Source organism: Rhamphochromis longiceps, linkage group LG9 (assembly GCF_057381845.1).
Source record: "Rhamphochromis longiceps isolate RC_006_pf linkage group LG9, R_longiceps_female_GT1.1, whole genome shotgun sequence".
Taxonomy (NCBI): domain Eukaryota; kingdom Metazoa; phylum Chordata; class Actinopteri; order Cichliformes; family Cichlidae; genus Rhamphochromis; species Rhamphochromis longiceps.
In genome coordinates this window covers 26,251,354-26,263,519 of record NC_140565.1, presented here as the reverse complement: position 1 = coordinate 26,263,519, position 12,166 = coordinate 26,251,354, and the positions used below count along the sequence as shown (strand labels likewise).

General features: G+C 39.2%; 1 protein-coding gene across 1 annotated transcript in view; it reads right to left on the bottom strand.

Annotated features, from left to right (window-relative positions):
• The window catches only part of ralylb (RALY RNA binding protein like b), a 155,088-nt gene that overhangs the window by 5,526 nt on the left and 137,396 nt on the right, over window positions 1-12,166 (bottom strand). The window contains exons 6-8 of the mRNA XM_085419049.1: window positions 7,049-7,165; window positions 4,452-4,621; window positions 544-582 (exon numbers count right to left, since the gene is read on the bottom strand). Of these exons, the coding sequence (XP_085275175.1) occupies window positions 550-582; window positions 4,452-4,621; window positions 7,049-7,165 (320 nt within the window). The 3' untranslated portion in view covers window positions 544-549. The remainder of the gene's footprint in view (window positions 1-543; window positions 583-4,451; window positions 4,622-7,048; window positions 7,166-12,166) is intronic.

The following is a 12,166-nucleotide window of genomic DNA, read 5'->3' as shown; positions in this document are numbered from 1 at the left end:
CCTTAAGTCATCCAACACCAACAGAAGACTAACAGAGTTTAACTCAGTGCTACGTCTACACTGAGCTACTCGTAAACACTGCCGCGCACGCATGCTGTGAAGAGCTAGCCAGCACCAAGCCAACTGATGGTGTGGCTGCATCGTTACCCACACCCTGAGAGGCGAGAAGCAGGGAACTCTTTACCTTAGGCCTCACCATTCATATCCCCTTTCACAAAATTCAATTAGATGAATGTTGTTTATGGGCAGTTCTGGCCCATTGGAATGTCATTATTGCTCCGTCTGTCGAATTCGGTATTAGATGCCCTTCAGTGAAGCTGGTCTTCCAAATGTCACGGAGCTTATGACTTAGGAGATGATTAACGAATGTTTAGAGAAGCTCAAGACACAGTTCAGCAGCTACGGTTTCTAATGAGGACTGGATGTAAGGTCTTTAATGAGGGCAGGCTGCAAGACCCCCCCAGAACCTTTTGCAGTCTTTTATTACGACTTCACAGCCGCTATAATGGATGCTTAGATCAAATACAAATCTAAAGCTCTTACCTGATCTCAGTTGTCAATATCCGATACGTGGTTTTCTATCTGTAAAGGAGAGCACATAGAGGAAGTTAACATCACAGACATGATACAGCCTTTTTAACTGAACACAGAGGTTGTATTTAATCTTTTCTAAAGGTCACTGGTGATATACGCTCAACAAGAGCAGCCATGCCAACCCGCAGAACAGTCTTTGTAGCACATTATCACAAAGTGTGATCAATGTGACCTTCAGGAAACAAATAAATCTCTTCCACCATGCCTCTGAAAAATAATCTCTTCCATTAGTGAGGACACGGAGCTTTCATCTAGGATAGCATGGCCATGTTCACCTGCTGGGTAATGGCTAATAAATAAAGTAGGGCTGAACAATATATCGCATTTGCGATAATATCGCGACATGATCAAGTGCAATTTTCTAACCGCAAAGGCTGCGATTATACTCTGGACATGTCCAAATTCATGGGCTGCATCCTCCTGAGGCCGCATTTGTAGACCGATTACGTCACAGCGACGTGCCGAAGGCTGTCCAAATTACTACCATATCCCAGAATTCATAGCGCGGCCCAGCCAAACTCCAGTTTCCAGCAATGGCGGCCGCTACTAAGTTTTAAAATTACTCATACTAATCTTTCTGGGTCACAAAATAAACTTTTAACATATTTTCAGGCGAGAAAGTAGTTGTGTAAACATCAAATATCTGCTCGGTTTATCAAGATATCCCATATTTGCAAAAGTGCTTCGACGTTTTCAGAGGCGTCTGCTACCCACCAGCTCGACAGCTAGCTGGGAGCTCGAGGGTTACTGATGCGGCCGAGAGCGGCACAACTCCCGGCACATCATTTTCAGATCACCGCGGAGTTTCGCTGCTCGGGTTAAACGTAATATATAAGTCACTTAGACAACCTAAAAATGTTATTGTTGGGCTTTTTTCAGTGTTTTGTTTGTTCGTGAGTAAATCGGTTTGGCTGAGATTAAAGTTATTAGATTAGATAAAATAAAACTTTATTAATCCCCCGGGTGGGTTCCTCCTTGGTTTTCACACAGCTGACTAAACGTCAAACAGAAAACTTATTAAACAGAAGTATGAGACAGTCGAGAATTTACACCAGTGTCTGGTTATATTTTAGATAGCAAGAAGCAGACGGCTGAGTTTATTAAACTCCACCGAGACAGCGGTGACGCTAATCAGAAGGCTAGACCGTCCAATTTCACGCCTTTAAATTTTAAAGGCGTGTTTGTGTGTGTGTTTATATAATTGCTATTATGTTTGCACTTTATGTGTAATGTTACTGACTGCAGAGATCAGTAAGATGTGTGTATTTTTTATTTATTAGTTTTATTTATTTAATATTATTTTTTAATTGAATGACTGTCTAGTAGTTCACAGATGTCGAAAAACTGAGTGTGGTAAAGCCACTGATTTTTTTTATGTATATTTCTGCAATCTGCACATTGTACTGACTTTCATTTTAATGTTTACACCAGGGTTCCTTGTCAGCACTTTATGCTCAGATGTTTGTAAGCTAAAAATAAACTATTGTGTATGTTCAAATATACTGTTGTGATTGAAGAAGTTAAATAAAAATGTCAGTCATCAATTCATGCATCACCTCATGTCATCATAACAGAGGTCTGTCTTCCAGGAAAGAACAGTTTAAAATTAATGTAATATAGTATTGGCCATACTATATGATGTATTGCTTGTCTTTGTTTAATAATACAGAAGACAAAGACCTTAAAAAATAATCGCATATCGCATCGCAATCGCAATATTGGGGCAAAAAATCGCAATTAGATTATTTTCCATAATCGTTCAGCCCTAAAATAAAGCATAATAAAGAAAACAAGGCCAGTGAAATACAGATAAAACCAGTATCAACTGTTTCCATGCCACTACTTGAACTTGACGATTGTGAAATGGAAAACATATTTAAAACGTTGAAGTATTGAGGATGTTTTGAATAGGTGAAGCCAACATGCATTTTGGTTTTGTTCCCCGGGACCTTCACCATACATCAGTCTCTTTTACTTAACAGCAGTCTATTTTTCAGCTGAAATCACTGGCGTAATAAATGTGCGTCTAAGCCACAGCTGACTGAGATCAACTGGCTGAGTGAATACAATCAATATAAGCATTGTGGGAACTATCGCGTCAGCGGAAAGACTGATTAGTTTCAGTTTTAGATTTTCCTTGATTGGAAATAGTAATCTTTTTGAATTGTTGGTAGTTTGAAACATAAACATATAAATGCCTTCCTTACTTTCCACCACCTTCCTCACTGGTTCTAGGGGTTTTGACCAGTTATGGTGTTTTTATGATATTTTAATGAAAAGATTGCTGTAACTACACAAAAGATGTACTGTATTGTTTCATTAAGTAATCCTTCTGTTAGGCTGATAACTAAATTACGCCGTCACTGGCTAATGTCAAGTATTTAAGCAGTGCATTAAAATGAAGGTGAAAATAATTTTGCTCAACAGACTACATATGTCTACGTCTAGGTTCGATTTGTTGTACATTCAGAGATGCTCTTCTTCATACCTTGGTTTTCAAAGTGGTTATCTGTTATCTGTTTCCTATCAGCTTGAAGCAGTCTTGCATCAACAATCTATTTTCACCAAGAGAACTGACACTCTGCTGATATTTTCTATTTTTCAGATCATTCTCTGTAAACCCTAGTGATGGTTGTGTGGGAAAATCCCAGTAGATAAACAGTGTACAATACTCAAAAGTCTGGCAACAACAACCATATCACATTCAGACTCACTAACATCACTTTTAGTGAACTGCTGATACCAACATCGATATTGACACTTTAAACTTATAAAGGCAGTTTATGTAGAGGAGAACAGTGTGCGATGACTTCTGAGATTAATCGTCATCAGTCTGAAAATCACACATTTGAATGACCTCCAAATCACTGTGATTTTTGCTTTCTACAATGATTAATGCAACAATGTACACTGTACATTAGAGAATATAGACAACAAAACACACTTTTCAGCTTTTCACCTATTTTGAAATGATTTTTTGAGACCTAAAATGTCTCTAATGGACTTTGGGACAGCTTCTGTTGTTTAAATGGGCTACATACTGAACTACGAGGATAGAAACAAAGGATTGATCCATTACTGATACCAATGCTGGTGTCAGTACTATTGGTATTTGAACTGATCTGCCCACCTCTAATCACCTTTCTTTCCCAATTTTGACTTTCGGTCTTTACTTCAGCAGGTGGTCTTGACTATTTCTACATGCCTAAATGCACTGATTATTGGCTGTTTTACTGTGTTAACAAGCAGAAATCTATATACATCTATATAGTATAACACATAGTGTAATATATAATTATACAAAACTGATAAAAGTAATAAGTTCTCTTTAGTCAAATAAATTCATGTTTTTATATGAACCCAGCTGAGAATTTGACATTTTCCACTAAATTATTATTATTTTTAAATAATCCTAATAATTGAATCTCTTTGAGGGATCATCTTTTGTTGGCTGCTTCTACTGACCTTGTGAAAGAAAACCTCCGAACTGAACCTTCACTTCACGGTTGGACCCACATCACTTCATGTCAAGTCTGTCTTAAAAGCTCTCCTATGTGTATTGAACCCACTGCTTTAATTATAGCCTGCAAGCATGTGTATGTGTGTGAGCCTGTGCCTGTGTGTGGGCCTGAGAAGAGGCTTACTTCCACTGTTTCAGCCAGGGTCGACAGGGAGAAACTGTCAGTCCGGACGCCCTCACCATTCACTCATGTGAAGCAACCGCTCTCTTAGATCTGTGGCCATGAATAATTCTGGAAAATTAACTTTCAGAACGCGAAGACTGTCTGCCCACTTGAGATCTCCCAAAGTGCCTTGGTTTCTTCCCCCCTGTCAGGCCTGTCAACCGTTTCTCTTACCAGATGGTGGCTACCCTCCTCGTCATAGTCATCCTCGCCTCCATCGGTCATCTCTCCCGCCTCTACGTCCAGCGCCCCCTCGCCGGCCTCCTCTCCAGAGTTTTCTGCCGTCTCTGACACAGACTCCTCATGCAGGGAGTCACAGTTGTCCTCATATTTTCTCTGAGCCTCTGAGAGAGAGAAAGGAGGCCACAGTGAATGAAGTGAGAGTGTAAGCAGGGCCTGTATTTTTCTTTGATAATAATAGTAGTAGGCTGCTTTTTTGCTGTTTTCCCAGTTGTGCAGAAACAGGCCATGGTTCTCCTTACACTCAACTGGAGTGAAGTAGTTTGTCCTCAGCAAGCAACCGGGTGACTAACACTACTTTTTTTATTTGAAGTAGCAAAGCATCAAATTAGGATCAAAATTCTAGCATTTTACTGTGTTTATTCTTTTACAAGCGTGACATGTTTCACTTTTTTCCCCCAATTAACACACGTGTGTACAGTTCTTAGCAAATTTACAAGACCTCCTGTTACATTAATAAAAAAGCAGGAATGCACGTACGTTTTGACAACAAATTTTTCAAAAACTGTTAAAAAATTATATCACTTTTATCATTTTTAACAGCAAATTGAATTCACATTTCTATTTGAACACTGGACTTCTCTGAGAAGTCAGAAATGAATCAAGAGTAACGTTAAACCACTCAAATTATATCTGCTCAGGAATGTAAATCATTTCAAAACTTAAAAAAACAAACAAAAGCTTTACAAGTGCTTTACTATTTTTTTTTTACTATATTGGAAAAATTAATGAATCTAAAAATAATAATATAATTTTAACATTAAAAATATCATTTTGAGTAAAGATCTCGCATATACACGTGGATTAATGATTACAGAGACACAAAAAAAAGAGTTTTGGTAATTACAGAAACTGTTAATTTAGAACAACTGTGGGATTCCCCTTAAACTGGGTGATGTTACAATTAATCTGTTTAGTACTCTACATGCTGAAAGGCACTGCTGGTAACATGTTTTTTATTGTGCAAGGGTTCAGACAAGGTGTTGGTACTCCATAAATAGCTTCTTAAAGAGATCATATTAAATTTAAGGGATGTAACTGCACTGAGACAGCACACCTGATTTGCATTTAGATGGAAAAGGATTTAGATTTAAATTTTGTATAGTTTGCGTTATTTAAAACAAGCTCAAATATACAAAATCCACTTTTGCTAGCTAGCTACCAACAGATGTGTCAACCCCTGGATTTGCATATAGCTTAGGCTTCCTACTATTTGCCTCCATTTTCATCTTTTCTTTATTTATGAAGCCAGTTCATTTAAAGCTCCGCTATATGTGCATATTTAGGTTACAGTGTCACATGTCTGCATTAAATTATCCAGGCCACTTAACATTAGGATTATTTATTACACAAATTGTATTTTTTTTTTCAAGATGTATCTGTGAAAACACATTTTATATCTTATTTTGATTTATTTTTATGTTAAAAAATTATAATGGCTCTTCAGTGTAGTGGTTAACACTTTTCCTGAACAAATCAGAGATCCCTGGTTTGATCCTGGGAGGAGACACAGATCAGGATTAAGTCGGGAAGCACATCCAGTGCAAAGAGTTTGCCAGATCCAACATGCAGAGCTGTCCGCTGTGAGTAAGCGGCCCTTTATGAATAAGGGATCAATCCGAAGTAGCTTTATTTATGTACGCTGCTTTATACTGAATAGTCAAAATGTCTGTGCAGCCTAGTTTAAAACGTTTTACACAAATGTTTTAAGACCACAGCCCCAATATTCTCCTCATGTCACAGTTTATTATGCTTTATGACTTTTAATCTTGATGTTAACTGCAGAACTTTATTCCTGGAGAGCACAGAGAAATCAACATCCGTGTGTTGTCTCTGACTGCAGCCAGTTTTTTGTCACCTTAAGAAAAAGAACTTGGCGAGCCGTGACTTCTTGATATCCTTTTTAAGACTGGCTACCTGTTGCTTTTTGAATTCATTATAAAATCTTTTAAAACCTTAATTGAGGCAGTCTGAACTTCTATTCAAAAACAGAACAAGTGAGACAGACAAAAGATGATCTGTAATAAAAAATTAAGGCTATTTTATAGCAAAAAAGATGGGTACATTTTGTAGTAAATTGCCTCCGGTTTTTCATTTATCCGCATTAATTTTTCATTCTCACTGCTAACAAGCTCCACAGCAGTTTGCCTAGAACACAGCCGGGAGCTGGGTTGATTTACTCGGTCTTCAAGTGCCGTGGAAGTATAAGAGAGAAGTTGAAAACAAGCCACACATGGTGACAAATGTGCAACATGCACTTTATGGCATGTAATTTAAATGACCTTCACACTGGGCTGCACTCTGAGGCTGTCCTGTAGTGAAGGGCACTGGTGAAGACCTCTCATATAAACTGAGTCAGCATGGTGTTGACACCTGTCTGCGGTTATGACAGAGAGCTCCGCTGCTCTTATCTCCCACAATGTCACTAAGACTTATGACCAGTCTATGCTCTTAATTTCCCTCCCTTAGTGGGTGGTGTCCCTTTTCCCTTTTGTTCCCGTCTAGCTCAGATTCTGCCGTCTGCTTCTCACCGGTTTCAGCTCTCTGCTGCTTCTCAATCTTCTCCAGGCGTCCCAGCAAAGAGTCAATCTTCATCTTGATCTGAGTGAGCTCTCGTTTAATGGTCTGAAGTTGGTCCGTTTTCACTACTGAGGCACAGAAATACAAAAATGATTTAATTTGCATACTCATTGTAATGATACACAGATTGCCTGCCTCCATCATATTAATACTCTTAGTCTCGAGTTTTGGATGTCATAACATCATCTGACTCACACTTTCCTCAGGGAAGAACATCTCAATCTGGCCAACTGAAAGCTACCCTGCTAAGACTATGGACCTGCTGCTTTCAATTTGAAGATTAGTGCACGGCTTACGCCCACCATGCTGTGCAGCGCTGCTCGAGTTTTACTCAGCAGTGCCAATATCTGAACAAACTGTGTGTGATTGCTCAGTAGATATTAGATCATGTTATTGAGCATGGAGATGGCGTGCACCTTAGGGCTGTACCTGCTTCTCTGAGTGCATATTGTACATTTGGTTAGTGATATTGAAAATTCATCATTTCCTGCTGTTTGAAATGGCTTAAGTGTTCACAGCATGAAGCAGCCAAATGGGCTGTATTTGTATCTATGCTGTTAGCATAGACTGTAAATGAAAGATGGACACTACCAGTACCAACCAGGCTGTTTTGCAGCCATGACAACTAGAAGTCTTGTCACAAAGAAATAGATCCATCTGTCCATCCATCCATCCATCCATCCATCCATCCATCCAATTAGCATGTCTTTTAACTGTGGTAGTCACGGTATTTGGTCTTTGACCCAGTGTTTTATGTTCTGGGCTTGTGATTCCTGTTTGTTTATTATTATTTTGATCATGAATAGTGGGTTATGTTTCCTGGTTTAGTTTTCTTGTGCTTATGTGTTTCTGATTATGTTGTTTATCCCTGGTGATTAAGGTTTATTTTAAGTTGATGAGTTTCCTTCAGCTTTTCCTTCTCTATCTTGTCCTCAGTTTTTTGTCTGTACCCCCCTGTGTCGCTCCACGTCTCACTCCCTCTGTGTCCCTCTTTCTCTTTGTGTCTCTCTGTTTCTCTTAGTCATGTCTCTGTGTTTTATCTCCCTCACCTGTTCCCATGTTCCTCTCTGTGTTTTATCCACATCTCCCCAATCCCCAAATCCGGTTCTTGTTGCAATACTTGCAAAGTAGATATTTCATTTAAGGGAGGAAACACTACGAATATGCAAAAGCATTTGCTCACAAAACACGCGATGACCTTAAATGAATGTCGTGTTTTTAATTCCGCTCCGGACTCGTGAATCTCAACCCAGCAGCAGCGGTAACGTTTGCACGTCCTCTCCCGTTAATGCGGCAGGTAAATAATCAACTAACAGTGCATATTATGTTATTATGTACGATCTGCCTTATTACAAAACCTGCCATTACTGTGCATTTAGGTGATTATGATGAGAGAGACAGACAGAGTCTGGCTGGCTCAGATGCTGGCAGTTCTCGCTGCAGTCTACCGGTAGCGTCTCCTTTCAGGCCAGGATAGACGAATGTCACGAGCAGTGACTAAGTTTGTGGTAAAAGGCTTGAACCCATTTGCCACAGCAGATGCCCCCGATTTTCGGTAAGTGAATGTGTTTAATTGTAGGCAGGGACATTACTGGATATTCTTGTGTAATTGTTACAGAATAATTTATGTTATACTTTGTTATTGCTACAGAAGAATATTTATTTTATTGTTTTACATTTACAATTTTTTTTCCTGTGGACCCTGTGACACCCCATTGAAGAAGCTGTGGATCTCTTAAGATCTCACTGTTGGGTTTGTAAGGCCATGTTACTCCTATATTTCTATCTTGTTCAAAGAGAAGATATAAAACAAAGTTCTAAGCTAATCGAACTTAGTGTTCTCCTTTTTTTAAAAAAAAAAAAAGAATCGATAAAGAATCTAATCTTTAAACAGAATCGAAAATGGAATCGGAATCGGAATCGTGAAAATCTTATCAATAGCCATCCCTAGACATATTGATACCATAAACTCTTAAGGAAAATAATTACTGAGGATCAAGCGAAGTAATTTTCTCACACAAGGATTGGACCCCTCATGGCAATCAAAGACACATTTCCATTCTTGTACTTGAGGAGCTTTGGTGTTGATGAGCTGGCTAGTGCTTTTGGCCACTGCTAACGTTTTTGCTGTCACTGTGATTGGTTTGTGTTTGTTAGTCTGATGATGGCCTCCTTCACTTTGACTGACAACCCTTTGTACCTCATATTGAGAGCTCCAGTGAACAGCTACCAAAAGCAAATTCAACACTTTGAATAAACTCTAGGTTGTTTATCAGCCTATTTTTATTGCTGAACGACAAGGGAACAGACCTCACCTGGCAATAAAACCGTTTGTCAGTCTACTGTCAAATTACTTTTGAGCCTGAGAAAAAAGGTAATGTAATACTTTTATTAAACCCTTTGAATTGAAGCTAAAAGTTTGCATTTCTTGACTCTTTGAGTTTCAATCCACTCTGGTGGTGTAACAGACGTGAAATCACAAAAATCAAGTAATTGCCCAAACATTTAAGGAGCTGACTGCATGTCTATAACAGATAGACTAATTGCTTTTCAAAGAGTGAGAAAAATTCGGAGACAAAAAAGGAGCCATCAACGACCCCGATGAAGGCCACGAGCTGAGACGCATCGCACTGTTTCTACAACAACTCTTAGACATCCATTAGCAGCTAAGCGTGTCAAGAATATTAAACACATTTAATTAAATTCTCTGTCTCTCTTTCCAGGAAAGTACTGAAAATCGACAGTTCTTATAAATTCAACAAATCTAACTCAACCCAATCAACTGAGACTTTGTACCTCATTCACATTAAGCATTAACAGCTTCCAACAGAGGAATAGAGAATAGATGAAAAGAAAAAGATTTTACCTTCCCAGTAAAAATGTAGCTTAGAGTTGTGTAAATGATCCCAAAGTTGGAACACTAGAATAATTGCATTCATGTATTTTATCTTACTACAGATTCATTAGTAAAACTGCAACTTATTCACAGTTGAATCCATACAAGTTTAGTTTATGCATGCGCACAACTTCACATTATTTCATAAACAGTCAGAGGCCTGTGTCATAACACGAAACGGTACTTTGGGGCAGGGATAGCTCAGTAGGTAAAGTGGTCGCCCCATGATCGGAAGGTCGGCGGTTCGAATCCACTTAACGGCTACCCTGAGGTACCCCTGAGCAAGGTACTGTCCCTACACACTGCTCCCCGGGCGCCTGCTTAGTGGGCTGCCCACTGCTTCACTGAGTGAATGGGTCAAATGCAGAGAAAAACAAGTAATTTCCCCATGGGGATCAATAAAGTATCCATTATTATTATTATTACTTTTGAATGATTAAGTAGGCTAAAATGAATACTTCTGCTCGTAAGGTAAACAAACAAAAAAGCCTTCAAACGATATCAGTGTGTTTCAAAGCCACTTTTGCATTTCACACACTCACAGTTGCGTGATCGTTGCTTCACTTATAGAGCCGCATGAGAAACAGGCGGCACAATTTTCCCTCCCACAGCTTCTGTTTACTGCCTTATAAATAATTGCTCTCCCCTACCTGCTTCGCCCGGGGTCTAAGTGTTCTCTCCACAATACACAGCTGACGTTGGAGTAAATGAAGTGTAACTCTATCATGTCAAAGTTTGAGTCTCAACCTTGATATGTCATATGGAAATAACAACTGCCGAATAAAAATAAATAAATAAAAACTCAACGTCATAACCAATTCAATCTGGTCCGTCTCACGGCTGCTGAAATGAGGGTGTACTCCTCAGCAGCTTGAACTGAGCAGATTAAAGAATTTAGACCAAACAGTAATAAGATAATCTCATTCCTTACCCCTCTGAAGCTGAAATGTGTCATCTTTTGAGAGGAGGGGGGGAAAAAACAGACACCAGAAGTTGAGAAGAAAACATAAAATTCTTTTTGACACCTATCAGATTCTGTCAGGGCTGGAAAGAGGACGGATGAGCGCTCTGTAAACACACCCACGAATTCCTGTAAAGCTTCAGCTGGAAAAACCAGAGACAGGAGAGGCACGCTAAATCAAAAAGTAGCTTGTCTGGTTATCATTGTCTGCATGTGGCTCTTTAAGTTGGCTCCTGTGATGTACATTTACGCCCACATGCCATCACAACGCAAAGCCCATCCAGTCTACCAGCTACTTTGAACGATCTGAACTAATGCATAAAACATAAACACCTACACTTAGAGAAGATGTCAGTGCGTGATAATAACAAAAAATACAAAATCCTGACATTTTACCTCGTGGTAAACTAGATTCCCCCCAAAAAAGACTTTTTAATCTGTCACCAGAATTCGTGCTGAAAAACAAACACTACAACTCTCCCTCCAGTAGGATCCAATTCACACTACACAATATTTGTCATTGTGTGCTTTCTTTGAATCGACGCGGTATGATTAATGTGTCCATGAAAAAGAGTGAGAGCCCATGGTGACACATTGGAAGCATTAAATAAGTAATGTGTCAGGAAATCCCAACACCTATTCTCATCTTGTTTTGTAAAGCAACCTAAAATCTGTGAAAGAGCAGAAAATTGATCTTTCTGAATGTAAAAAAAAGGGGGAACAGTAGATACGCAATCATATCTCTACAGGGCACAAACTGAGGTATCTCTATCTCCTTCTCGGCTTTACCTCCTTCCATTTGTGCAAACCAACATCGATGACTAGACACACATATACCACCCACTTCCCTATTCCAACGTTATCTGAGCTCACTCTGGGCAGCTTTCTCGTCGTCCTTTGATGATAAGAAAATGTGGAACAGTTTCTAATTCATCGCGGCCTCCAGGCCTTTTTTCCTTTTGTGCTATCAGGTGCATAAGCTGCAGAGAGAAAACATGCCCGTCCTAATCCAACATTGTATCATCAGCGCAGCATCTTTAGATAGCTGGAGTTAAAGGAAAAGGCTGGGGAAAAAAGCCATTGTTATTTAATAAGCATCAGGAAAGATTTAGGGAATGAGTAATGGGTCTAATTTTAGGACCTCATGATGAACGGCAGACGTTTTATCTTGGGGATAGTGAGACTCTCTTGAATCACTGGTCTATGAAGATT